The sequence below is a fragment of the Botrytis fragariae genome, assembly GCF_013461495.1.
Source record: "Botrytis fragariae strain BVB16 chromosome Unknown tig00000795, whole genome shotgun sequence".
Lineage (NCBI taxonomy): Eukaryota > Fungi > Ascomycota > Leotiomycetes > Helotiales > Sclerotiniaceae > Botrytis > Botrytis fragariae.
In genome coordinates, this window is record NW_023501011.1 from 1,492,124 (window position 1) to 1,519,633 (window position 27,510).

General features: G+C 42.7%; 11 protein-coding genes across 11 annotated transcripts; 7 read left to right on the forward strand and 4 right to left on the reverse strand.

The window, feature by feature from the left end:
• Nucleotides 1-299: 299 nt before the first annotated feature.
• Bfra_007378 (putative succinate semialdehyde dehydrogenase protein) lies at nt 300-2,069 on the reverse strand (the record flags this gene model as incomplete). Its single annotated transcript, XM_037337751.1, has 4 exons — nt 300-1,314; nt 1,364-1,578; nt 1,643-1,797; nt 1,862-2,069. 4 exons carry the CDS (start codon nt 2,067-2,069, stop codon nt 300-302), a joined length of 1,593 nt encoding a protein of 530 aa, XP_037187131.1.
• Nucleotides 2,070-3,203: 1,134 nt separating this feature from the next.
• Nucleotides 3,204-5,038, forward strand: Bfra_007379 (putative glycoside hydrolase family 79 protein; the record flags this gene model as incomplete). The annotated part of the gene is made up of 5 exons (XM_037337752.1): nt 3,204-3,366; nt 3,420-4,041; nt 4,094-4,295; nt 4,348-4,400; nt 4,456-5,038. 5 exons carry the CDS (start codon nt 3,204-3,206, stop codon nt 5,036-5,038), a joined length of 1,623 nt encoding a protein of 540 aa, XP_037187132.1.
• A 923-nt stretch (nt 5,039-5,961) lies between these two features.
• On the forward strand, nt 5,962-7,026 carry Bfra_007380 (putative ubiquinol-cytochrome-c reductase cytochrome c1 protein; the record flags this gene model as incomplete). The annotated part of the gene is made up of 1 exon (XM_037337753.1): nt 5,962-7,026. The coding sequence occupies one exon, from the start codon at nt 5,962-5,964 to the stop codon at nt 7,024-7,026; it is 1,065 nt and encodes a 354-aa protein (XP_037187133.1).
• A 481-nt stretch (nt 7,027-7,507) lies between these two features.
• Nucleotides 7,508-7,912, forward strand: Bfra_007381 (uncharacterized protein; the record flags this gene model as incomplete). The annotated part of the gene is made up of 3 exons (XM_037337754.1): nt 7,508-7,545; nt 7,606-7,724; nt 7,863-7,912. 3 exons carry the CDS (start codon nt 7,508-7,510, stop codon nt 7,910-7,912), a joined length of 207 nt encoding a protein of 68 aa, XP_037187134.1.
• Nucleotides 7,913-8,872: 960 nt separating this feature from the next.
• Nucleotides 8,873-10,399, forward strand: Bfra_007382 (putative leucine rich repeat domain protein; the record flags this gene model as incomplete). The annotated part of the gene is made up of 2 exons (XM_037337755.1): nt 8,873-9,026; nt 9,087-10,399. 2 exons carry the CDS (start codon nt 8,873-8,875, stop codon nt 10,397-10,399), a joined length of 1,467 nt encoding a protein of 488 aa, XP_037187135.1.
• A 1,296-nt stretch (nt 10,400-11,695) lies between these two features.
• Nucleotides 11,696-12,773, forward strand: Bfra_007383 (uncharacterized protein; the record flags this gene model as incomplete). Its single annotated transcript, XM_037337756.1, has 2 exons — nt 11,696-11,834; nt 11,893-12,773. The coding sequence occupies 2 exons, from the start codon at nt 11,696-11,698 to the stop codon at nt 12,771-12,773; spliced, it is 1,020 nt and encodes a 339-aa protein (XP_037187136.1).
• A 34-nt stretch (nt 12,774-12,807) lies between these two features.
• Nucleotides 12,808-14,772, reverse strand: Bfra_007384 (putative glycosyl hydrolase family 43 protein; the record flags this gene model as incomplete). Its single annotated transcript, XM_037337757.1, has 10 exons — nt 12,808-12,845; nt 12,927-13,347; nt 13,394-13,484; nt 13,564-13,699; nt 13,809-13,956; nt 14,015-14,049; nt 14,100-14,152; nt 14,239-14,517; nt 14,571-14,656; nt 14,707-14,772. 10 exons carry the CDS (start codon nt 14,770-14,772, stop codon nt 12,808-12,810), a joined length of 1,353 nt encoding a protein of 450 aa, XP_037187137.1.
• A 2,641-nt stretch (nt 14,773-17,413) lies between these two features.
• Nucleotides 17,414-18,698, forward strand: Bfra_007385 (putative malic acid transport protein; the record flags this gene model as incomplete). The annotated part of the gene is made up of 2 exons (XM_037337758.1): nt 17,414-17,561; nt 17,617-18,698. 2 exons carry the CDS (start codon nt 17,414-17,416, stop codon nt 18,696-18,698), a joined length of 1,230 nt encoding a protein of 409 aa, XP_037187138.1.
• Nucleotides 18,699-19,864: 1,166 nt separating this feature from the next.
• Nucleotides 19,865-21,627, forward strand: Bfra_007386 (putative glycoside hydrolase family 79 protein; the record flags this gene model as incomplete). The annotated part of the gene is made up of 6 exons (XM_037337759.1): nt 19,865-19,995; nt 20,067-20,186; nt 20,239-20,378; nt 20,447-20,554; nt 20,610-20,966; nt 21,044-21,627. 6 exons carry the CDS (start codon nt 19,865-19,867, stop codon nt 21,625-21,627), a joined length of 1,440 nt encoding a protein of 479 aa, XP_037187139.1.
• Nucleotides 21,628-23,917: 2,290 nt separating this feature from the next.
• On the reverse strand, nt 23,918-24,151 carry Bfra_007387 (uncharacterized protein; the record flags this gene model as incomplete). Its single annotated transcript, XM_037337760.1, has 2 exons — nt 23,918-24,115; nt 24,146-24,151. The coding sequence occupies 2 exons, from the start codon at nt 24,149-24,151 to the stop codon at nt 23,918-23,920; spliced, it is 204 nt and encodes a 67-aa protein (XP_037187140.1).
• Nucleotides 24,152-24,682: 531 nt separating this feature from the next.
• On the reverse strand, nt 24,683-25,083 carry Bfra_007388 (uncharacterized protein; the record flags this gene model as incomplete). The annotated part of the gene is made up of 2 exons (XM_037337761.1): nt 24,683-24,883; nt 25,039-25,083. The coding sequence occupies 2 exons, from the start codon at nt 25,081-25,083 to the stop codon at nt 24,683-24,685; spliced, it is 246 nt and encodes an 81-aa protein (XP_037187141.1).
• Between the last annotated feature and the right edge of the window lie 2,427 nt (nt 25,084-27,510).

Consider the following 27,510-nt stretch of genomic DNA (forward strand, 5'->3'; position numbering starts at 1 on the left):
AAGTTTTTTGTTGTTGTTTTCTTTGAAATGAAAGTTTCTGTTTGTTGTATTTGTGGTAACGCGCGCGATTTATATTCACTTTCGCTTGATGGATCAATTCAGTTGATTAAGTAGGTATACACTGAGAGACGATAAGAGAAGGTGAATATCCGTTCTGATCCTGTTAGCAACATCAAACACCTGGAGCATATTACAATAGCTCACAATCAGCATTGAGTGTCCGGCGTGGTCCCCGGTAGTGTCAATGTTAAAACATGTGGTATCATTGCTATTTTCCTATTCCAAGTTGCTTTGATTCTCTAATTTTGCAATGGCTTGCCCATGCCTCCGTATGTGACCACCTTAATGGTTTGATATTCTGCGATTCCATATTTACTTCCTTCACGTCCGAATCCTGACTCCTTAACACCACCAAATGGTGATGCTACATCACTGATCAATCCAGTGTTGACACCAACCATTCCGAGCTCTAACTCTTCTGAGATCCTAGTGGCTCTCTCAACGTCTTTAGTGAAGAAATATCCTGCCAAGCCGACATCGGCAGAATTTGCAATTCGTACGACTTCCTCTTCAGTATCGAATTTAAGAAGACCTGCGACAGGACCGAAAGTTTCCTCGTTTGCGATGTCCATATCTGTAGTAACGCCAGTGATGACAGTGGGCTGGAAAAAGTTTGCTCCAAGCTCAGGGATCTTCTGTCCACCTTGAATAACTTTTCCTCCTTTCTTCTCTGCATCTCGAACATGAGCTTCAACCTTGTCAACCGCACGGCCGTGAATAACAGGTCCATGTGTAATTCCATCAGAGAAACCACCTCCAACCTTGAAGTCCTTGACCTTTGCTGCAAACTTCTCGGCGAAGGCGTCATAGATTCCAGATTGCACAAAAATTCTGTTGGCACAAACGCAAGTTTGTCCAGAGGAACGGAATTTGCATGCAATAGCACCAGTTACTGCAAGATCGAGGTCTGCATCATCAAATACAATGAATGGAGCATTTCCACCAAGCTCAAAAGACAACTTCTTCAGTGTCGAAGATGATTGCTTCATCAAAATCTTACCCACACCAGTAGATCCAGTGAAAGAGACTTTTTTGATGATTGGGGAAGTAGTGAGAAGCTCGCCAACAGCAGGTGTATTATCGAGAGAGCTGACAAAGTTTACAACACCCTTGGGGATTCCAGCCCGGTGTGCAAGTTCGGCGAGAGCGAGAGAGGTGAAAGGTGTCTCCCCAGGAGACTTTGCAACAACTGTGCAACCAGCTGCCAGTGCAGGGGCGATTTTTCTCGTTATCATAGCAGCTGGGAAATTCCATCTAGACAAAATTAGAATTGTGCAATCATTGTAGTGCAGGATAAACCTACGGGGTGATAAGTCCAACGACACCAACAGGCTCCTTCAAGGTAATAACTCGATTTCCAGGAGTCGACGATGGAATAACGTCTCCATAGTTTCTGGGAGCCTCTTCACTGAACCATTCCAAGAAGTTGGCTGCATATGTTGTCTCTCCTTTTGCATCCGCCAATGGCTTTCCATTCTCCCATGTTATGAGCCTAGCAAGATCCTCACTGTTTTCAATCTGTATAACATTAATCAGAGATCATCCTGTGTGTTGTTTTTCATGTTTTATTCTTCTAGCATACCATCAAATCGTACCACTTTCGTAATAGCTTAGCTCGTTCTCTTCCGGTTGTAGTTTTGAATGAGGGGAATGCTGCGGCGGCGGCATCGATTGCCTTCTTCGTATCAGCTACATCGAACTCTGGGGCATTTCCGATCAATTTTCCAGTCGATGGATCTGCAGAGCGAATAGATTAGCATCTTTGCTCAGCATCAGCTCTTAATGAATCTGCAAAACATACCATGAACGTCAAATGTCTTTCCGGAAGCTGCCTTGACCCATTCTCCATTGACGTACGCAACTCCGGTTTTGAAGAGCGATGGATCATTAAGTTTTGGGACTGTGTGCGACATGTTGGAAGCCTTTCGTAAGTTTATTAATGGTAAAGTCGACGGTTGAAAACGTGAACGAGGTAGTATTCTTGCTGTTGATCTTATTATGTTGTTCATGTTGAGAGAGGGGGTGCCAAGCTGGGGGCTTTTATTCTAACAATTCCAGATTCGAGCACTAACGTCACCATGGAATGACAGTTGGCTGTTGCTGACAATTGAGGCGTAGGAGAGACAAATATTGGTTTAGGGGAATAGAAAGAAGATCTTTATTAGACCCGATTGAAAATGTACTGGAATTGCAACAATTTGAGTAACTGGAGTTACGGAGAGCTTAATGGAATCATGGAGCTCACGATAGGGCGTTCGTTTATCGGATTTATCGTGAGGTGAGTGAAACTTTGATAAGCTTCGCCGCGGGGCTGTCACTAAGCCTAATTTAGGTGATAGCACATTCAATATTTGTAATTGGGAAAGTTGTACACAGTCATCAAAACAAGTCAAAACAGGCGAGAGACAAAGGTATGAAAAGGGAAGAACACATTTTTACATAATTGTATCATGCAGTACCGATGTGATTATATTCGGAATTATATAATGACACGCACAAAGATATGATCGGATATCGTTTGAAAAGATATCAGTCTTTTTCAAGATCTAAAGGAGGGCTAGGGCTAGATATATCAGTTCATCCATCCAACTGCTAATTGTAGGTCTACGATTTCCTTCTTATTCATTAGTATTGGTGGAAAGAGAGGGAGGGAGTAACTGTGAATGACATGGACTCTACGCCGAGAATACTACCTCGGTACCCTTACTATGTATATACGTAGTATGCATCATGCTATGTACGAAGCACGTCAGCCAGCACCCCTAGACCTTGTTTGCGTACACTCTTTCCCCGACTTCCCCGCGTCGGCAATTCTTGGGCAACCAAGAAGGTCAACGTCAACGTCAAACTCAGTTCAATCGACATGCAAGTAGTAATGTACCCAGCTTCTTTCATTAAAGGTACTTCGGTTTCCGGTATGATATACTGCGAATACAACGTAGGATATGCACTTGCTATCCGTAGCAATGAGGTATTGGGAAAGAACCAGAGATCTGCAATGTACAGACTGTGAATTGATTACTTAAACCTCGTTGACGTCCTCTCTTGCCATTCCTCTCTTCATCGAATGCACTATTAGTTGTTCTCTTTTACCAATCCATGTTTTGGAGATAGAAAATCACTAGATATCTAGCACTTGCAAAATGGCCGCCCGCATCACTGGAGTCATCCTTCTAAGCTTTGTGCAAGCAATTCATGCTCAAAGTAGCTTCACTGTTGCAAGGACCGCCCCAGCAAACGCCGGTACCCCACTTCCGGCCTTCATAAGCTACTCTATCGAGTTTTGTTTCTTTCCGGATTACGCTGGTATGTTAGAGGCTCAGGGACACATTGCTGGACTCATATGCTTACATGTTCAGGAAACAACTCGAGTCCCAATACCTTTTCAGAAAATTTGCTCAACAATCTTGGAAATTTTCAAGGTACTAAACCGCATATTCGAGTTGGTGGAAACACTCAGGATTATGCTCTTTACAATGCAAGTCTTCCATATGCTGTGAATGGTACAATCGATCCAGCAAAGTCTACAGACTATCCAACCACGGTTTATTTCGGTCCATCCTTTTTTGAGTCTTACAGTACTTGGTCGGATGTCAAATTTAGTCACGGATTCAATTTGGGTCTAGGTGCAAATAATTCTGCAGGATGGCAAACTCTGCTAGACACAGTCCCCTTGGCATGCAAAGCTTTAGAGGGCGGGAAGCTTCTCATGTGGGAATATGGAAATGAACCAGATTTATATTCCACCTCTGCACAAGGGCCAGTTCGACCTCCTACTTGGAATGAAACAACATACGTAAGCCAATGGTTGAATGGCAGTCGACAGATCAAGGACGGCGTGGCGGCAGCATGTCCTGATTTGGCTTCCTATGGATTCTTAGCACCCTCTTTTGCTGGTGTTGAAAATCATCTCGATCCCGTTACCGCATGGAACGATGGATTAGACGTGGACAAAGACATTGAATTGATATCATCACACAAGTATGGTTCCATTCACGATATTACATTTCGAATACTAACAGATCAATCAAAGTTATATTGGTGGTGCGACGCAACCAGGTGTAACACTCCAAGGAACCCTTATGAATCACACATCAACTGTAGTGTCTGTGGCCCGACAGCTGAATGTATCCAATATTCTTGCTTCGTCCGGCATACCCTTCATTCTCGGAGAGACTAATTCTCTTTACAACGAAGGTGCGCCAGGGTTGTCAAATGCATATGGTGCTGCTCTAGTACGTCCTTTCTGTGATCGATCTTCATCTCGTCATATTAACTTCTATTTAGTGGAACTTGGACTTCGCTTTATACGGTGCAAGTAAGAGTATTCGTCGCATTCAGTATGTACTTCCTGATGATCAATTTTCACGAATCTCATATTAACTCTTCATCCAGTTTCCACGCGGGACTCTCATACCGTTACCAGGCTTGGCAACCCCAGGACACGGATGTTGTCCCAAAGGGCACCAAGCCACCATACTACGGTAACATCGCTGCTGCAGCCTTTCTCTCCAATCTTACCGCAGCCACCACAACCATAGCCGAAATCCCACTCTCAAACGCGTTGGAATCGGCTTACGCTGCATATGTCAATGGTGCCCTCAAGCGCATCATAATTATCAATATGCATCAATACAACTATACCGTAAATGGAACCTCTACAGTTTTGAATCCCGTTCCGCGTCCAATCAGAAATTACACGATCACAATCCCAACCAACACTACAGCCGGATCCTCGGGTCACTCTGCACCAGCTGCGCTGCCGAAGGTAGCGACATTGAGAGCCCTTCACGCAAACGGTAGTGATGCAATAACCGGTATCACGTACGATGGGTACTCTTACAATTATGAACTCGATAACGGAAAACCTGTACGATTGCACAACGTGACGGCTGGACATACGGTCAAGGTTGTGGACGGGAGAATCACAGTACCAGTTGAAGATTCGGGGGCGGTAACGGTGGATTTTGGAGCATAGTGGATGTGCTATGATTCTTGATAACGTATACGAGGGCATGTTTGAATTAAACCGTCTAGCTGGTTTCTTTCTATATTACAGGAAAAATATACGGAAATAAAGGCTTTATAAATCTTATTTCCTATTTATGTTCTTTGAGGCGGAATGAGACTATTCCTGATGTTTAAAATGTAGTTGTTCATCTCCGTTCTCCATCTTCTCCCCGCAGAGAAACGTGTAGTTTATCGACCAATCCATCCTTTAAAAAAATGCTAATGCTCGAAATCTGATTCTTTGTGGTCAGGCGAGATTTGCTTCCAAGCGTTTTTGCCGATGAATCTGCAAAGATCTCCATGGTGATGATCTAGGGATTATTCGTTGCTATGTGCTTCGACTTCAAGAACTATGGTGTAGCCACTCCTGCTACTACAGCCCTCTTTTTCAAGGACATCCAGGCAAATCGGGAGCTGTAAACCAGGCTTTTGCTTATAAGGAATCTCAACCCACCTGTCAATGAATCTTCTTATCATGCAGCAGACTTTGTTTGACTTGACGAACGAAACTAAATCCATGGAATTCGATCTTTGTGCTCATTCGTTGGAAAGTATGGTTTGTTCCTTTGTAGCATAAAAGTGTTAAGATAATGACATCTTCCCCTTCACTGATCAGCTGTGATTCAATCTTCATTTTGGCAGCGTTAGGAAACTAGGTTGACTCATCCACTGTGTTCCTCTGCTCGAAAGATACCGTTGAATGCTGTCCGATTAGGTAATAGAGGAACATACGGTTCAGGTATTACAGTTCTAATAAGTACAGTCCAACAGTACCACGGCAGCAGCGACATATTTTGGGCCGCCACAAAAAAACGTTGAAGTTCTTACGGTTGCGCCTTTGGGTATTTAGTTATCTGGTGATTCACAATCGTAACAATACTTACTATTGATATGACAAACCTTATTGGAACTCGTAAACTAGTCGTTAACAAACTACTCGAATTTCGTCGGTTTACTTTCCACGGAACATCTTCAAGACCATCCAGTAAGAGAGAAGTATCAACACTGGCATTCCAAGATATGGCGCCTTCGTCTTCGGAGCCGTCTAGTAGGAGCTCCTCGGATCCTTTCTCAACTCTAACCATCAGGAAGAAACGACGAGAACAACGAGCTGAAGCCCAAGCCCAAGCATCGCGAAGCAATCTTGGAGAAAGAAGAGACCACACACCACCTGAGACTCCAGGTACAACAATCTTCCATGCGCCTGTTTCTCGTACAAGCGCCTTAGATCCGAGAGATCGCGCTCAAGCTTTAGCGCGTGGCGGTCCTTCGTTGGAGTTTGGCTCATGCGAAGAACTTAGCATAAACAATCCTCGTCAACTACCTTTTGACCTCCAGCAGCCCATTTTGTACAAAGTTTGCGGAACTCTCGAGGCCGCATTGTTCGATTTTACAAAGCACTGGGCACCAAAATTCTTTGACGATAAGAACGTGGAGTCGGGTCGAGAAGTAGAGCTCAGCTTTTGGGAAAAACGGTTAGCGGCACCTGCTATCCCTGTTGAAGCTTTCGAGAACCCTAAGGATATTCCTCGATATCATGAATTACTGGGAAACTATAAAGAGATCCGTCACACTTTCGTTCACCGAAAGAAGCCACCTGTCTTGTATGTCGACCAGATGGTAGCTGACGCCATAGAAATAACCAATATGATCAAAGATGAAGCACGTGCTGAGTCACTGGACGAAATGCATCAAATACTCCATCATATGGGCAGTCTTTTGCGTGATCAAGTTACCGTTGAAATGAAAGGGGTTTTCGAGGATAGGCTCCAAGCCAATAGATGTCTACAAAAGACACCGATGGGTTGGCTGGAGGCCAGTCGATTGCAAGAAGAGGAGTCTGAGATTTTGAGAGACCTGAATCATGAAAATGACGTGTTCGCATCTTTGTATGCTAGGTCATTGCAAGCCCTGGAGGGAATTATGGAACCGCTTTCCAAGATGATGATTTTCTGAGAATTTCCGTACTTTGCCGGTCGTGTCAAGTTGAACAGTGGTTGCGTCTTTCCCGGTGTCCAAGTACGTACTCCACATCAAACACTGGAGCTTGAAAAGAAAGCGAAAGTTAAATTATTTGTATCGCAGCAGACTGCATTAGTATTCTGATATTATTGCAATCTTGGGTTGTTCTTGTTCATTGACGGGACAAATTAGTATTGTTGTGATGGATTTCAAAGAGTATGAAGGAGACATATGAGACTTTGTAAAGCGCAGAAGCTGACAGTGGTAAACCTCGTAACTATAATCTATATTATTTATTAAAGCAACTTTACTCGATAAACTTGTGAATAAATCTAATCCTCGTCGCTACCCCATGGCATGAATGAAACTGACAGGTAGACTACTAATGCATGAGTTGCTTCAAATTGTTGAGACAACTTATGTCGACTTTGAACGTCTGATGGTGTGTGATTTCAGCAATTGACTGTAAAAAAGCATGTATGAGCAAGAAAAGTGTAGAATTGTGAGATCCAGGTGAGCCTGCAACCATCTAAGTTGTCCACGTTGTTGGTACTAGTAAGGTAGTTGGATCAGGTGCAAGATCCATGGCTTCGTTAGTGGATATATTAGTAATTTCTCATTTGAGCCGGTGGTAAACGGAGAACAAGGTTTCAGGGTCGGTGAGGGAAGCACGGTTTCGTTGTTGATGCAAGGTACGTACCTACATGATACATGCTAACTCGGCCCCGGCTTTTGGATATGAGGGCTGATATAGTGTCATCTAATCGGAATTTGAGCTCGAGGGCGAGAGCACCATTTTATCATCAAGCTATTTTCCTATCACCATGCAGTGGAAACGAGGGATGACTGGAAGACATTGTCTGTGGGCACTGTAGAGTAAATAACTCATGATAACTCTCGCTCTGATATCGATGTGTACGGAGTGACGAAATACATATAAAAATGACTCAATGCGGGATTTGAAAATTCTGTCAAGAAAAAAAGGGGCAAGGAAGATGATCAACAACAAGGAAAGGAAACGTTCCGTCTGGGGGTGTGATGTTATCCAAGCCATCCAGGTAGTTTTAGTCTCATCCCAAATAGTACGGGATTTGGTAACAAAAAAGGTGTATTTTTGGTATCAATTTATAATGCCCAGGTAGTCTAAAGGGCGAGAAGGGCTCAAGGGGTCTCGGAAGTCTTTGTTAATGGAACAAAATCACGTGAATTGGAAACATTCCTCATTCTAGGTGCGGGATGCCAAGACGCTAACCCCGCCTTTTTATAAATCGTGCTTTCTCTTTTTAACCTTTTCTGGGGAAATCACCAATCGCTTTAACTCGTGATTTCTTTGGCTTCCAAGGAAAAACGAACCAATTATTAATTTCTTATTGCCTCATGATGTCGTCTTAATACGTTTTTCCTCTTTGTTGATATACATTTACGTAACAATGAAACGAATACGTGTTGGCGGTGAAAAGTATTGGATAACTTCTTGAGCTGTGCTTTGAGCTCTGACGATGGAAAGAGAGTCATGGGAGGTAATTTCGCAATTTCCCCAGTGTTTGGTATGCAAGTTCTTCATGCATTGAGTAAGATGTTGTCTGACTTGGGCGGGCTAGATGTTTCCTTACCAACGGTTGAGAAGGTATAAGAGTCTCACGATAGCCTCACAACAAAAAGATGGATTTCAGAGTAGCGAGAAAGTCAAAGAAACACTTTTACAAACCATACAAAATCGTCATTGGAGTATCTGGACCTCGGCGTGTTGTTGACGATACGAATTTCAAGATATAAAAACTTCAAACACATAACCTAGCATCTCAAACATTCCAACACTTCAGAACTTCACTAGAACACAATGTCTCGCTTTTCACTACAAAACAACTCGAACAGGAGGAAAGCATATGAAGCTGGAAAATCCCCATTAGAGTTACTTCCACCTGAGCTTCTTCAAAAGATACTTGGAAATCTAGAATTAAAATATAATCACAGAGAAGGAGGTTCAAGCAACGGTAAGACCTCACTCAATATCTGCAATGAAATTCAATTGACATGATATTGATATTTTATAGATTCCGGTGACATCAATTGCCCCCACCTGGAGAGACCTACTTTATTTTCATGTCTTCGTGTATCAAGAGCCATTTACATGAATGCGCTTTTCATTACATATCGAAGTGTTACAGTCACTCACATGTCCGCCTTTAACCATATACTTGCTCAACTTACCGAAAATCCCATCTTGGGTAGAACCATTCGACGTCTTGATTTCTCCGAGCTGAAAACTACACGCCCAATGAGAGAGTTTTCCAATTACCTTTACGGGATAGTTTCACTCGCTCCACACCTTCGAGAATTCCGAATCCCGAAGGATACCAACCTAAATGGTTTCTTAAGCGAGTCCTTACTTCGACTACTTTTTGTTGGGTTACCTCATTTGAAGACGTTAGACTTAGGTAATTGCACATCATCAACACTGGATTGCATACCTAGCATACTTGATAGCATGCCAGCATCTGTTTCACTTCCGATCAAATCATTATCCTTGGAGAATTGTAAAGCTCTACCAGCTTCATCCTTCGATTCCCTATTTTCACGGCTTGGCTCGATACAGTCGATGACGTTATCACACACTCATATCACGACAGAGGCTTTACAACTTCTTCCTCCTACGGCTAAAATATCACATTTAGCTCTCAATCATTGCCCCTTCCTTGAAGATGTCTCCTTGATTGACTTCATCACCTCACATCCGTCGGTAAAGGATACATTGGAATACCTCGATGCCTCTGCTGACCTTACGGTTGGTGAAGAGATAAACGAAAAGGATACAGAACGTCTACTGAAATATGCACCAAGGACAATCAAAACTCTCAAGCTAAGAGGATGGAAGATGGACTCAGCATGTGTTGCTCAGTTAAAGGCGTTGAATCAAACAGTAGAAGAGTTAAGCATAGGCACCGGCCTCCGCATGCGCGATCTCGAATCTATATTTCTAGATACTGAAGATAATGAATCACGAAACGAAGAAGAGGGAATCGATTCATTAGAGATCGACTCAAAGTATACCACTGTCCTCGAGCCAATGGAACGTGCGATAGCCATCACCAAGTTACGACGAAGGATTTCCAGCACCCCATTACCTACTTTCACCGGTGCCAAACACAGCTTAAGGTATCTTGATATTAGAGGAATGACATTGGCAGAACAAAGCAAGATCCGATCTTCAATCTTGCTCGGCAAGCAATCAGTGGCACTGAATGTGATTGCTGTGAATGATAGATTAATGGATAGAGAAGGGACGTTGAAGGAGATTTGCGCGAGTGTGGGATGGACGGTAAAGAGAGATGGAAGAAGATGCCTCTTGGTTAGACGAAAAGTTTGATGTGCTTTCGGGAAAAGTTTTGCAGAAAGTCTGGCCTTCGCCATTAGCATGGATTGGTGTTGTGGGAGCATGGTATGCGGCGTTTAAAAGCTCAAAAGTATTTGACCTTGGATTGATACCATAGCAGTATATGTCTTAATTTTTAATCAATGTCAATCGCTTTCAATATCATTTTTATTCGATGCCATATATCAAGGCTTAGCAAAACTCGTCCTTCCTTTGCTTCTTCCTTTTCGATATAAGTTCGCTAAGATCGTTAACTCAGCCGCCATCCTATCTTTTTTGAGTGAAATCTTAATCCGCCAGCATTAGATCTTCCTTTTCGGAATGAACCACACAGGACATAAATTTGGAGATATGAGGCTTGGTGCCCAGTGTGTCTGCACAAATTCCAAATATGTCTGTCATCACGTGAATATCTCGTGCTTCCTCTTCTTCCTTCTTTTCACGCAAAACGGTGTTTACGTCAAAACCCCTTCATTTTCATCTCTAGCCGAAATTATTGTGCCACAGTTCGCCGTCCAAAAAACAAATTGTAGAATATTACTCCCCTGCCACCCTTCTCAATTGGCAGTTGTAATCTTACAATTCGACCTCAAATTTCCATTGATGCCTTGCACTCCCCGATATACCTTCCTGCCAGAATGACATCTGCGTATCAAAACAAATCAAGCACTCGGGTCATCGGCAAGAGGCAGTGCTAGCTGCGGCTGCCCCCGAGTGTTCTAATAACCATAAATCCAAGACCCAATATTATTTTCCGCCCCCATATCTTATCTTTCAATTTTCTCATGTACCGCATCCATCACACCGCAGATTCCATTCAGAAAAAGGATTGAAACGCGCCTTACGAGTTCCTTGGTCCGTTTCATATTCATGCCAATTGCACACGTAGCAAATATCGAAATGTGACTGTCGTTGTGGTGATGTTTCTCGTATCTCGGGGGGGTTTTGTACAGCGTGTTTAGTGTTAGGTAACCTTATAAAGTGTTGCTATTTTTAGAAATACACGAGCTGATGGGGTGGTAGTGGAGAGGATGACCAGGAATTGATACGAGATGAGTGCAATATTAACCTAATTGAAGGATGCGATTTGGAAATTCGCACGATCGTTAAAGTTACGCGAGGAATGAATGGTGTGTGATGTATGTACGTAGGTAAGCTCAGGGATATATAGAGAGGATAGCTCGCGAAGAATGAGGTGTAATGAGGTATATATTATTCTCGTCATGCACATAGAGTATCCCTCTTGTCGCAGGACCATATCACCAGTAATCGAATTCGAAAATCGCAAATATGAGTATCAGCAACGAGGAAGAAATCCTAGTCACCAGTCGCAATAAAGCGCCGTCGATCATCGATGTCACTTCGCACAACGAGCGAGTATTCGCTCAATTGCCCGATATGATACAGGAAGCTCTCGTTTCTACCGAATGTAAGTTATATTCCTCATTTTTCGAGCTTCTAGAAATCACTAATAGCGAAATGTATAGTTTCAGCGCCCAATTTAAAGATCAGCCGTGTACACAATGCGCGCACTATAGATTCGGGCTTCATGACACAACCAATGTTCTACATCACACCCAGCAATGAATCAAGTATCAGCATGCCGGATCTTACCCTCACAGACGAGAGCATCCTTTCGAAATTCGGCACCGAACTTACTGCCAATTTTGCGGATATAAAAGCTCATGGCTCGGCTGCTTTTTTCCAAAAAGAAAATTTGAGTGACGGCGCGACGTATTCTCTCTGTGCGTGTGCAACGGGTTATATATGGGTATATGTATCACCTAGCAGTATTGCTGACGATCTCGAGGCTGCGGATGAAGGATGGGACGAATTTTCACGATTGGAGATACAGATTGGTACGTTTGCGCTGCGGAAGAAGGCAATCACTACGATTGAGATACCGTGTCATTATCGCACTGGGAAAGTAGTTGCACATATGAATGGAGATTTATCATTACTATGTGCGACGGTACTGGCAAAGTATTTGAGATTTAGAATGATGGGATGCCAGTATGAATATGCGACTGAGAGTGCGATCAAGGAAACGAGGAAACAATTGGCGCATCTGAGGGTTGTGGATCCCGGGATTTTTAGGGGCTTGGAAAGGATGTTAAGGGAGATTTGTACGAATGCTCCGATGCCGCCGACGAGTGTGGTGAGTTTGATTTCAAGAAGTATGATTAGGGGACGTTGGGAGGTTTGGGGGGATAGAAAGGTTTTGAGGAGAAAATATTCACTGCCTGGAAGGGTCATGCAAAGTTTTAAGAAAGGGGATGCTGATCCTATTGATTTGTTGAGTGAGAGCTACACGTTTCTGAGATTGGAGAAGAAGAAAAGTAGCATTGGTGGTGTAAGGGATTCATAATCGCCTCCGCATGCGAAAAGAGAGCTTGCGGGTTTTAAGAGACGGGAACCATTATGCGATCAATGTTCGGTGCTGCATGGGATGTTAGTACCAGACACATTGACGTATTATCAATGAATAACGAATAACGAATAATGAATATCATAAACTTACCCCATCCAGAATTATAAGACTGAAATTGAATGACATTTGTAGTTCCACTTTTTAGCGCTGTAGTCAAGACGCTTGTGCCAGGTGTATTGCCATCCGTTGTTGGTAAGAAGGCAAGAATATTGCTGACTCCATTGACCACAACATTTGCATAGCGTTGCACCGAATCACCATTCGTATGATGAATTCGAATCGAGGTGGTAGTTGCTACGGAGCTACTCACTCCATTCATAGTCAAAGTGCCCCCAGGACTGGGCCCGCCAATATAGCCCACTTGGACGCCACCTGAGCATCCGGAACATGTGAGGTTTATCGCACCATTAGCGAGAGTATTTGTGCTAGCCTCGGCCTCTGGAGTTGTTTCAGTAGGACCGGCAGTCCATGTTCCTGCTGTTGGGTTGATGCTCCAATTTACTTGGTTACTCTGTTTACGTTAGTTTCTGGTGTTTTTGTCGGTACCTTTTACATACCATAGTTGCCGTCGTTCCGGATATTGTGATAGGTAACCAGACGTAAGTAGAAGTCATGAGGTTGGATGAATGCCATCGATCTCCCATATACCTGTATTTGGTTAGCACTGAGTTTTCTGGTAGTGATGGTCTATTTTTCAAGGTCGAGGATGAATGAAAGATATATTTACATGACAACCCCATTAATACTGACCACAGCAGCCGTCTGACTGCTGTAGGTGTTTGATCCGACTGTTGCAAAATTGGCCCAGGCAGACCAAGGCCCTGACAGATTTGTCGCTGTGGCGTAAACATTGTCGTTCGGATCTAATGGGCACGAGCTCAGTTATTGATCATTTGGAGAGAATGTAATTTTATATCAAGATTGGCACAATCATCCTCAGGGAGACGGTGAAAAGAAGAAAGGCATCCATACCCCAACCAGATAAGTGACTGGCAAACATAAAATAAGTGCTGCCACTTTTATATATGGCAGGAGCTTCGTAATCGGCAAATGTGTAAACAGCCGAGACGACTGATGTATAATCGGCTGAGAGTTTGTCAATTCGTAGACCGTTTACTCGCTGTAAGATAGTCAGAGCTGGTTTTGAATGGAAGATAACAGGCTAAAAAGGATATTACATCTTCAGTCAATAGGTATCCTGTTCCATCGGTATCTAGCTTCTCGTTAATCATAGAAAGGGTGCGGAATATCATATCCACATACCTTTAAACACATTGAGATCTCTGCTTTGGTAGCCCAATGGTTGACTTGCTCCTCTATTATATTCCACATCAGTCTCGTTTTCAATCGAGTCCACCTTGAAACTCATTATTTTCCGGCACTGTCAAATTCATTAACTCACAAGTATGTATAAGTTCCACAAACACTGCTGCTAGTTGCAACACCAGCCCTTGCTTCGCCGTAACTCGAATCATCAATATGCATCCACATAACATATTTAGCAGTTGCAGCATTGTACATTATGTGTGGACGCTCCACAACTCGATTGGGCCCCAGATCTCCAGATGATTGCACTGTAAGAAGATAAGAATTGAATTTCCAATTCACAAGATCTGTGCTCGAGTAGCAGTTGATTGATTGGAAAGCACTTCCATTCAGTTTGTTCTCTCCGGCCCAATAGCTATGATTGATACTAATTAGTTTGTAATAAATACTGGAAGCCTAGTTACTGACTAGGTCGATCCGACTTGGATTATTCCACCTCCATGAGCTTGGATATGTTGATTGAGACCAGAAGCTGTCCATGTTGCCCCTGATATCTGAAAATTTGTAAGCTATTGCGTCGAAATTACCTTGGGGCGATACTTACGATCTGGAGGGAAGCGAGTACGTAGCTGCTCCAAAAGGAAAGTAGCAAAAATACACCGAACAACATTTTGACTATTCGCGCCTAAAGTATGTAGTGTATTGGTGATTAGATACAGACATTCGGACGTGGATTAAGACCACCTCATATATATACAACATTCTATTCTCCAAAATCGGAGAAGGTGCCAAATCCAAGGTTGAATCTTGAGACTATCTGCTAGTTCCCCAATTGAACAAAGCTTATACTCCGGCATGATCACCGGCAGCAGTATCTGCATTGAGATTCCTTTTGCTCTAGTGATCCAAAAACTCTTTTGGCGCCCCAATAATATGAAATGTGATTATTTGATTTCCGCTGTGGGTATGCCACCACATTCATTGCTCAAAAGCAACCCCACCAGGTATGTACAAACATGGGTAAATCCACTTGTACGAGATGCAAACCCCAATTTCGAAGTAACATTCTTTTATCCGCAAAGTTGGAAGATCTCATGATGAGAAAATAGGCACTTCGATATTACATCAATTAATACGATCACCGGGGAGCTCGGGGAGAGATAGAGACAGCTGTGCAGAGAGCTGTGAAAACAATTCTCGAAATAATACTCCGTTACTCCGCACTTGATCTAGAGAAGCACAAAATGAAAACTATCTCAATGCTTGATGGATCTTATTGCGCCATTGCATCTAACTCAGACTCGAAGTAGCATCTTCTCTCAAACCTTCGAATGAGTGTAATAAGATTCAAGGGCACATTGGTACCTGATAGAGCGTACGGCTACGGAGGTGCAGATTCATCATTTCCCCGCATCCCAGATTGGTTTGTGGCTATTATACCGCTGCATCGGTGATCTTGTCATGTCGGTATTCAATTTCCCGGAAAACGCGTCGAAGGTCAAGGGTTAATTACAATACACTTCAGATTGAGTTGTAGCAACATGGAAAATTAGGATCGAGACGACTGGGGGTGTTTTTGAAGCCTTTCAAAAATGACTGATCGGGCAAATGTTGACACGAGAGAGAAGAGATCTCGGAAGGCTCAGAGGGTACATAAACCATATCACGTGATATCATGGCAAACGGCCTTGACAGAGAATATTCTATAAATATAGTTAGCAAGCAAGACCAGTGTCAAAATCAATGCGAGCAAATGTTGAAACGAAACGAAACTGAGGAAAGGCTTGAGATTGTATGGAAGATCGATAAATCACGTGCTAGTGCGCATCCATCTACATTAAGCTTAGCGCATCCCTCAAAATTGCACGACTCAAACCAATGTGCGATTCAAAACATCAAAACATCAAAACACCCAGACACCCCCCAAAACATCAAACCACCATTTATTCCTTTTTTAGGTTTTATTCCATCTATTCATTTTTCATTGGGATTGAAATTTCTTCCATGCTAAATCATTAGCATCTTATAGTTATTCCACACGTTCCATGATCGACTTGATACCATTCGTGGCTGTGCTACGATATCACACGTTGATAGACTGATCGTCAAAGATCATATTGAATTGAAATGATGGCCAAGACAGCAACTCTTCATCTTGATAGCCTGACAAGGCGCACTCATGTTGGAGCTTCGTCATCAATTTCATAAATTTCACCTTCTTTGGTCTCAATTTCACCAATGCAGTTCACCAAGGGTCCATACCATCTTGGCCCAATGTTCATAGGGGCTACTCATGTCCAATTAGACACAGTCACGGTAGTTTGTTAGCGCGAACTATCGCGGCATGCTAAATCACTACCGGGATATAGACACAGTACTATTTTTACTCGAACTTTCTTCATTCTGTGCGAAGATCTCTTGGCAATCTAACTGCTGTTAACAACATGAATCTCTGGCTTCTAGATTCATGAAATGAGATCGAGGTCTTCATAGGTCATACGAAAGGGGGCTTCCCTGACCGGATGTCCCTGCCAAGTCTCCGTCAACGCGTTTACTGTTCTTCGTCTTGATCTTTCATAGGATATTTATACTTCTTTTACAAAGTTAAACAGATTCAGAACAGCTGGCAGTGGCATTGGCGTGCTCGGAACATTACGGGACATCGAGTTCCTGATAATACCGCGTATGCAGCTGGTCCAGGGTGCTTGCCTAGCCTGAAGCCACCCGCGACGTCCCTTGAAGCCAAGGCTCAGTAGTTAAACTTTACTTGGCTCCGACGATTTTAAAGTACCGGGAGTTTAAAGATCGTCTCCTTGGTTGAAGAGTGTCGCCCTGAGATACTCATTGAGGCTCTTCATCTGAAGTTCTTATCTCTTGGAAATCCACTTTTTTTCGGTTTCGGGCATATTTTCGTTGTTTCCTTTGTGTTACGGCAAACTTGGCCATCGAATGCTCCATATGGTGTCGTTTTAGTTATATCTTCGACAGCTTGGATTCTTGGTAGTAATTACGAGACAAAGAAGGCTCCACCACATGGAGATTGTCGTCTCCTGTATCCGTGAACTCGAGATTCTTCAAAATGAGGTCGTCATCCCACATCTGTCAAATGCTTCCCCAGAGTCGATTTCCCTAACTTCATTAGAACACTAATATAATACGAGCTACTTTTCTCGACAACGAAAGTAGTTGGATGTATCTGTGTTTACCTAACGGTCTCTCATTTTCTCCTCGTTTGCTCATCCCAATACTTTTCTTCTTATCCTCGTAGAAACCACAAATTTAGACTGCTGGCTCAGTTCAATATAGCCAAAATGGTTTCTCCCAATGCTCCAAATGAAAATATTCTTGGAAGAGATTTTGAAGATGTCGATGTCGAAATTGGCCTTAAGGAACTTCCGGAGAAGGAAGAACCTATTCAGAACCTCACTTTCTCCGAGCGCTTAAGACATTTTACTTATGGTACTTGAAGCTCCAGGACTTCCCCTACGTATTCTTCATTACTAACTTATGAAAGCCTGGTTCGCATCGACAATGTCTACAGGAGGAGTAGCTTTTACTCTTTCTGTCCTTCCTATCGAATCGGACGCAATCCTCACACTGGGAAAAGCTATGTTTGTTATCAATATAATGGTCTTTTTAACCATCGTCGGACTCCTGATCGCTCGTTTTACAATGTACCCCGGCACATTTACACATTCACTTACGAACCCACACGAAGGATTCTTTTTCGCTACAGGGTTTCTCACCATGGCGACAATGATGACGAACGCTACTGCATATGGTATTCCAAACACTGGCCCTTGGCTCATCGGTGCCCTACGATTAGCTTTCTGGTTATATACAATTGGAGCCACACTCCTCGCCATCGTTTACTACCATATCCTCTTCACGGTTAAGAAACTTGTCATCACCAATGTTCTACCAGGTTGGGTTCTTCCAATCTTCCCTGCCATGTTGGTCGGTACTCTCGCATCCGCCATCGCCAAGACGCAGCCTGTAGAATCTGCAGCACAAATGTTGGTGGCTGGTCTCACATTCCAAGGTCTTGGAATGATGTTGGCTATCATGATGTACGGGATTTATTTCGGTCGACTCCTCACTTCTGGACTTCCTGTCGATGCATCTCGACCTGCCATGTTTATTGCAGTTGGACCTCCATCCTTCACGGCGCTTGCACTCATTGGTATGGCCCAAGATGCGACAACCACAAAGGTCTTCACCGAATACTACAACCTTCCAGGCATTAGCAATCCAGCTGCAATTCCTGATATGTTACAACTCGGTGCACTTTTGTCAGCAATCTTCCTCTGGGCTCTCGCATTTTGGTTCTTCGCCATCGCGACCTTTGCAGCAATTGAAGCATTTTCAAGAAACGACTTCCATCTGAACTGGTATGCCTATGTATTTCCAAACGTGGGATTTACTATTGCAACTATAAAGATTGGCGAAAGATTAAACAGCCCTCCAATACTAGGCGTCGGAACTGCAATGGGAATAGTGCTATTCCTGTTATGGGTGCTGATTGTATTTGCTCACATCAAAGCCTTTTCAAAGAAGATGATAATGTGGCCTGGGAAGGATGAGGATGCCCACTGAATAAATTCAATTCAATTTTTATACACAATGATGGGTTAGCGATAAGGTGTACATTCATTCTTTTAAAAAGCCGACCGCGGGACATTGATGGACCCAAGGTTTAATGAGCATAGCATAGCGGGCATGGGATCAATAATTAGATATACAGGTCATAGACCACAAGTAGATTGGACCGGTATAAAACTGGACGGGTGGAGTTTACATGTAAATATTACAGATTTCTTTCATTCAATACACACATACCACAGGGTCCCTCACCACAAAATGATTCGGGAATTTCAATCATGTGATAAATACGTAATTTATAGGCTTTGGCTGGATCATTGGTAAGTGGGTATAATTCTGAAACGATATTGCTCTCCTCCGGTTTGGAGGGATATGGGAGAGGGGAGGGGAGGGGACCGTGGAAGCTCTCCGGGTTTCACCACAAGAAAGAACAAACGGCACTAAGCTGAAGCACATTTCTTGAATGCAGGTTTGAGAATAACATCCAAGATTCCCAAATATAGATTTAGCTATGATTTCAAGAAACTAAACTCTTCAGTCGTCTCACAAAAGTTGCGAAGTTTGCTCGCTGGTCAAGTGATAGAAATCGAGATTTTGATGCCAACGTGTACTCTGGACGTGGGCAATACTAATACGCAACGTATTCCCGAGGACGGCCCGGCTTTCTGTTAGCACTCTTGTATCATTATTTTCATCCATCTTCTATATAGGAGGGGTTCGATTACTTTATTCGAGGATTAATTGCGGGAAGAACCTAAAATATGCAATCAGTTTATCACTTGTCCGGATAAATACAAGGGATCCGAACTTAACCCCGAACACCCGCACTTTGATCGATGAAGGAAAGTTGATGATCTACATCATTCGGTACTGACCGTCAACTTTATTTGCACGGTTGGAGTATTCATATGTGAGTATTTGGATACCCTGCTGAAAGACGACCCGCGAAAATCCGGGGTAATTGAAGCCGACATCCTTCGAGATGCTCACTGCCATGCTCCAATACCAGGGTCAAAGTAAGAACGCAGGTACATCGCGAGATGGCGGTGGCGGATGAGAGGGTAGCATAAGTATGTGTCTAAAACCCTGATTTATGGCACTGAAAATTCAGTTGAAATCGAGTTAGGAATACCTTCAATAGATCTCGCTATTTGTTCAAGATGACATTATTGAAGGAAATTTCCTGGTTATTACTGCCTGCCTTTGCGCAAGCTGCCACAGTAAATTATACTATACCATCGACAGCAGCAGCCAGTGCAGCAAAACTTGCTCCTGCTCCTGTTGGTTTATCGTAAGTTTTTATCCCGTGATTTCTCAAATTCTACTGTTGATATCATAACCATTTTACTAACTTTTTATCAGATTCGAGTTCTTTGCATACCCATCATACTTTACAAATGTTACAGCTACAAACCAATGTTTAGCAAATTTCAAAGATTTGAGTGGAACATGGCCTCCTATTCGAATTGGTGGTACTACACAGTAGGTTATTTTCATGAGTCCAAGAGTCTTCAGAATTAATGCAAATGAACAGAGATCGTGCAACATATGATGCAAATACAAGCGCATATGTCGTTTACAGTGTTAGTTCATCTGTCGATGCACCAGCTTCATTGACATATGGTCCTAATTTTATGAAACTTGCGTCTACATATCCTGGGACTGTGGTGTTAGGTAAACTTCATTTTTCTTCTTAACCCTAAGTTTTCGATGAATGTTCATCTGACTTGAGATGACTAAAGGACTGAATCGTGGTCATAATGATATTACGAATACAATTGCGGCAGCAAAATCCGCAAAGGGTAGTATGGGAAATCTCAAAGCCATTGAACTTGGTAATGAACCAGAATGTATGTCTATTCAGTCAACATCGCATTGAACACAAATCTGATTTACCTCATCCAGATTATACTAGTGATGGTCAACCCATTGCATCTCCCTCATGGACCCCTGCTATTGATGCTGCCTCTCAAAATAACTGGGACATCCAAGTAGGAACAGCTCTTCAATCCACAAATATAATTCAAGCTGGAAACTCTAATGCTTCACCACCTACATGGGGAGCCGCTGAACTCATCGCGAGTGGGAATGCCACTGTGAGGACTTATGTGAAGGATTATGCACATCATAATTATCCAGGTGGTACTCTTCAGAATCTGATGAGCCACAGTGGGATTGTTAGTAATTTGGCACCAATTGGAACAGATGGTAAGGCAGCGAATGCCGTTGGAAAGGAATATGTTTTGGGGGAGACAAATTCCGGTGTGTATTCCTTTTCGTATGAATCAATGAGATTGCGGATGAACGTTTAAGCAAAGACTAACAATATTTGCGCCAAGTCTCCGGCGGAGGTGCTGCAACTGTTTCTCCAACTTTTGGAGCTGCCCTTTGGACCCTCGATTACACACTTCAGGCTACAGTTTTGAATATCACTACTGTATATTATCATCATGGAACCATTGGCGCTTGTTACTACTGTTGGTGGGGCCGATATGACGCTGGCGCCCCTTACTATGGAGCTTGGCTTGCAGCTGCAGCTTTTGCCGGATCTTCTTATATCCAACAGATCGATTCCGGTAGTTCTAATTACGGTATTTACGTACTATACAATAGTTCTAAGGCCCCGATCAAAGCGGTATTGATCAACAGTGATTATTACGCCGGGACTGGGACAAGAGGAAGTGAGACATTTGTTCTTGGGGGACTGACAGTAGGAAAAGGAACAAAGGCGAAGAGATTGACTGCAGGAAGTGCTTTGAGTAGGGTGGACCAAGGATCCAATCCATCATTTGGAGGTCAGATTGTCGCTAATGGTACTTGTGTTATTGGTGGTACGGAGACTTTTGAGACGGGAACGGTGGGAAGTACTGGTACGGCGAGTTTTACCGTTGCGGCGAGTGAGGCTTTGTTGGTTTATTTCTGAGAAGACATTGGAGTGATAGTTCAAGGTTGAGTAAGATGTATATAAAAAATGATAGTCGAATGTGTAAAAATCAAATCATAGTCGCAATAATATCTTTGCATTCACAGAGTTCCTATAGCCGTATGATACCCACAGCTCCACGACCTTCAGAACCTTCAGAGCCTCCAAAACTTTCGCTACCCCTCCATGAATCTCTCCCTCTTCTCACTTCAGCTCACATGTTTGATACATGTAACCACGCAGCCTACCTCTCCCATCAAAAAATGACTAATCATCACGGCCTGATAGTTCAGTGGTAGAATTCTTGCTTTGGGTTATCCAATCTCAAATTGTAAGAGGTCTCCGGTTCGATCCCGGATTAGGCCCGTTCGAATATCCTTTTGCTTTTGATGGACGATTGAGGGAGAATCAGATGGGGTCATCGCTCTCATCCGTTTATTCCTTTCTAGGAATTTACCCCTCTCCCAAGTCATGGTTTCGATACTTTAAGATGGCGGAGAACAACGATAGAATATTGTCTTGGAAAATTGATAAGAATGTGGTTGTGATTGAGAATGATATGAATACGAGACATGAATGTGGCTTGGATATGATGCTAATTTTTGCATTGGGCTAAATTGGGTTGCATATCGCAAGGGTAGAGATAGTGTTTCATTTCCCAATTGATCGCATCAAAAACATAGGTGATTGCGAGTCCGCGACCCTTGTGAGGAACTTGATATCTTGAGTCTTGACCTCCTCTCATTAATTTAGCTTTTGAAGCCAGTCAAGTCAGTCAGTCTACTGGATAGAGGTTCTATCTCTCTGCCGATTTCACAGACAACTACATGAATCATACGACTTCTGTGATATCTATGAAGGGAAAGGAAGTTACATCATTCAACTCATGTCCCGAAAATTCACTAATTCACTTATTAGCTTTTGTGGTCCGTTCGTGCAGCAATTCTCCACTTAGTGAAAAAGTTTTCGACGGCACGGTGGAGCCCATTCATCAAGATTGTGTCCATCCTTCAAACCCACCACATGGTCCACATCCAAATTGAAAGATACAACAGTAAAGCCAAGAGTTTCACAAAGATCATGGTTTCTTGAGGAAATCTGCGTGAATTAAATTTTACATGTGAAGAAACAAAATGCCAATGTTCTGGCCCCACCATCGCAAAGATTTCCCCTCGAGCCCTGCTTCAACTTCAATCCATCACAACTTCATCAATATTCAATTAATCACGACTAATTCTATGTCAAAATGAAGGTCTTGAATACGGCAAAAAGATTGATCACTGGCGGTTTCGAACCGCCGACCTTGGCGTGCCAAACCTATTTGAATGAACAGAGCAGATATTAGCACCACGCTCTAACCAACTGAGCTAAGCGACCTGATTGGTTACTGATTGTTGAAAATAAGATTCGAAATGTATATTATATTCGTAGCAAAAAACTAAACAAAAAGGAGAGTGTGTGAAAGGGTTTACTGGGTGGGGGTCAGTGGGGGGTGGTAACAATTCAGAGTTTCTTCGGTACCTTTACACTTGACTCGCATAACCCAGACAGGGGTAAGGACTTCAATACTTCATCTTTTTAAGTTTTATGCTCGATTGGCTTCATATCAATAAATATATTCAAGTATAAATTTCAATGTGGAAGAAAATGCCTCATTGTTGAATCTTTCGTCTGCTTGTTTCAGATCTCAAGGTTCTATTTAAAATAGATTGGTGATTAAAGTCAAGAAAATTATTCAGGGTGATCAGGATCCCGCCGGGTTTTTCTTGGCCATGTAGAGCGCACTGTATATCTTCAACCACAGTGATCGTTGGCAGAGAGGAACACTTCGTATATACGAACACAAGAAGTGTGTGGATTTTACGATATACACCCAGGGAAAACTTGTCTTGTCCTCCCACTTCGTATTGCATCATGACAATGAATTGTCGACTATTCGAATTTTAAGTTCATTTCCGCATTCACATATACCCCAGTTGGATTTAGCTTAGGACACGATGCTCGATATTCTATCTTGAAGCATAGTCTATCGCCTTGTTAAAATTCAAAAGTGCCGGGCCGTTACTGATACCTGTTTAGTTATGGTTTAAATCAGCCGTGGACATGAGTCACTCTTCAAATCGACATTCACGGCTCCAAGTTTACTACCGGTAATTGACGTTTTTCAAATCTTTCCCAAGGGTCGAGTGGCCCGGATAATGATATTGATACTATCAAGTGGTGCGTAGGAGAAGAACTGTTGGACTGTAGTAACCATAAATTCTAGGAATAGTTTCTGTAGTTCAAATGGCTAAGCCTTAATGATGCCTGTAGTCATGACGAGAACGGCACGTCTTTGCAGTATTGACAACTGTAGCTTGTCTTGTGGCATTTCAATACAATTAATAGCTAGAGCCTTGTAGGCTATACTTCTCATGTCTCTCAATACGGTAGCTGAAGCAGGTGTCGTGGAAGTGTATCTGGCTTCTACGGTGTAGGGTGTCTGTCTCTACCATGAAAGCAGACTCATTCATCAAACGATCATGAAAACAATCAGAGAAAAAAAAATGTTGTATTTTAAACAATGAACTTAATGAATCTTTCAGTCAAGAGCTGAATCTAAGGTGGGATATCGAACAGAGAGTACTTCGTAGGCAAATAATGTAGTGATCTGTTTATACCAAGTGACATGCCTATTCGGAGATTGTAACTTGAACAGTTGAAAAGCTGTATGATAATTTAGCGTGGTTAAGGCTCTGTCCCTTTGCAATATGCTAGATGATATGCTGGAGAGTCCCGATGCTATATCTAGTAAGTATATGATGGAAACAAACTACATTGACTATTGATTCGAGAAAGAAGAGGTGGGTAGAACTCATAAAGTCAATAGGCCCGCCTTTGATTATTCCATATCGTGTCAGACCGCTTTCATCCATCTCAACAGAACAACAATAAAGCCAGTGAAAAACTCTAGAAAATGGATTAAGAACTTCTCCTACATAGTCACAAATATCTGCTTCAAATCCGGCCACTGGCTGTCATGATCTGGATCGGTTGCTTGAGGGAACAATTTGTGTTACCATAGGTGGGAATCTTTGGGAGCTTTAGGTGTGTATGGAATTTGCAACAACAAGATAGAGTGATTAAGGAGCAGTTCATTAACAACTAAGAAGAAATCATTTGCAACACCATCGGATATCTCGTGGCGCTCTTCCATGATCTCCAAAAGTTTCCGCAGAGTCGAGACATCTGCCCGATCAAGTGATGGGTCAGAGATCTAGACTGCCAGATGCTTTGGAGGTAGGTTAGATTCTATTTTCCGACACTCAGAGAGATGATGTATCTTAGTATCATCATAGAGCTTGGTGGATTGCTCCCATCCTATTTCGGCTCTTGCTCTATATGATGTCAAAAACGTAATAAATTGCATACCGGGGTTATCCAAACGATCTCACGTGAAGCAATTCCTCTGCTCATTTTGGTATTGATGGCATATTCCACCGCTCTGCTTGATCATCTAAAGATTGAGATGACCTTCCTAGGCGTCTTTGAGTTCTATGTAACGAAATTGATTGTTCCGTTTATCTATGCTTGATGGAACAGAGTCTACCTGAGTCTCGGTGAGAACATCTACCGTGTTTGCCTCTTACCCTCTATGCTCTGGCATGGTAAGGTCACTTCTCTTGACAGTTGCAGTTTTTTTAGTTTGATGGTCTCTGGGCTATTTGGCTTATGTCTTCCCTCAGTGCATGCTGATTCATCCACAATTCGCTCGTAAAATCTCTCATCTTTGATATACATTTATTGAGCAGACGATCAAAGGAGACTCGTATTGTGTTGTTATGTTACCTCTGTATAATGGGGAGATTGGAGTACATTTGTTCTTGCTTCAGACATGCTGTAGTGTTTTGCAAGATGACCTCTTGAAAGCTATCATCTGTCGTACTTCTCTATACTCTTGCAACAAAGGCCAAATGATCTTGCTGTCTCTATGTTGGCGTTATAATGAGCATTCCTTCGATCTCGCTCGTACATAGTTCTTCCCCTTTATCCAAAAGATTGTGCATGTACGACATCTTTCCGTGGCCGCAACTATCAAAGATGCATTAGAAGTGTTCAATCTCCTTTTAATCTTCATAGAGATCTTTAATGGAAGCACTGGACAACTTAATCAATATCGGATAGATATAAAAGCTCGAGTACCCTCATCGCGAAGATGAAATTTCAACAATCAACATCAAAATGTCAGGTTCGCCCAATGTCGAATTCGAGCATAGAATTTCTCAATCTAAACTACCCGATTCAATTCGCTGGCAATGCACCCCGGGGGTCGACTATCAACTGATAATTCAATGAAGAGAGGTTCTCCAGTCATTTGTCTAGCCTCAGAAGCAGGTTGTCTATGGTATCAAGCTTGTATTCGTTTGTGGGTTAAAGTAGTTCATATAAATCAAGGGAATTATTCTAAACGCAGTAAGCAAGCAAGCTTAATGGGAGGCATGACAATTGTTCTCATCATGCTGATATCTACCTGGGATGCAGTGCGAAGAATGTAAGGCGTTTGTTTGAGTCCATGGATGGCATTGTAAGAAAGCTATCATTGTCTGTTCTTTTGAGTAAGATGTTTGACAAACTTTGTGTTTACCAGAAATTGGCATTAGTAAAGGAAGGGGGAGGGGGCTACAATAGAGATCCCCCGGGAATATTTGTTAACGCGCACGAATAAAGCAAGCTTGAAGCACCAACGAGACTTGGGAGGGCTGGGACACTCAGGCTTTCCTTCTAAATGTTCGGTTTTCGAATTGTGCGAAAAGACGCAGAAGCTTTTAATATTGAATGTCTTGCTTATACCCAGTAGTGAGCCAGAGCCAGACATCGTCAAAGTGATTCGACAAGCGAGCAATGCCTGTGAAATGGCCTATCAAAAATTTAGTGACGTTATCACTTGAAACGAAGTGAAGAGGAATAAGCCATGGTGGTTGAAGGGTGTTAGCTGGCTCATGAGCGGCTTGCCTCGGAGTAACAAAATTGAAACCAGATTCTGAAAACAGGGTTTTCGAAATGGAATTTTCTCTGTCGCTTTACCTCTCATGGAATTATTCAACAAGACTTATGCGCCCCTTGCAACAAGCATCGCTTAATCAAAATGAGTTGGCATTATCCCAACGACGACGGAGTCAGGAGACTCGATGTTCCGACTCTGGAAGACAGTATGATTGTCGATTGTCACTTCGCATGACTTATGGATGATAGCATGTCATACAGATGATACCTTGAACCGAAATATCACTCGCAAATTATGCTGAGAGTAATTCGAAGCCCCCGAACATCAAGATACGTTGTACCATTGCACACGAAGATGGCACGGTGGGCACTCTCGAGAATCTTGAGAACATCCCAAGACAAACCTCACGATAGATAGGTACTGCTACGTTCTTCATTGAAGGATTCTTATTTAAATGAAAACCACAAAAGTCTGTTTTGAAGACCTTCACCCTTCGCCCCACCCATTCCATTTTCAGTGGCAACACCTCTGTCTCCACCCCACCCTACCCCACCACTCTAACGAGCCATGAATCCCCACTCCACCGCTTCCCAAACCAGCAAGATTCCTCTGCTCGCCAAAAAAAAATTGCCAAAAAAGTAGACGGAACCCTTGGATCCCAGCTTCAAACTGGGTATGGAAGAAAGAATGTCCTTGTGAGAACCTTCTAATAGGAATCGAACCAATATCTCCGGAATCAAAATCCGACGTGCTAACCATTACACCATAGAAGGGTTTTTGCGTCTGTACTTAGATGATCAGCACGTCGGATTCTAGTATTATATTTCTGATTAGAAAGGTAAATATTAATGAAAAAAACGGATGCTTGCATTTCGATTATGAAATAGAGAAGATGTTGA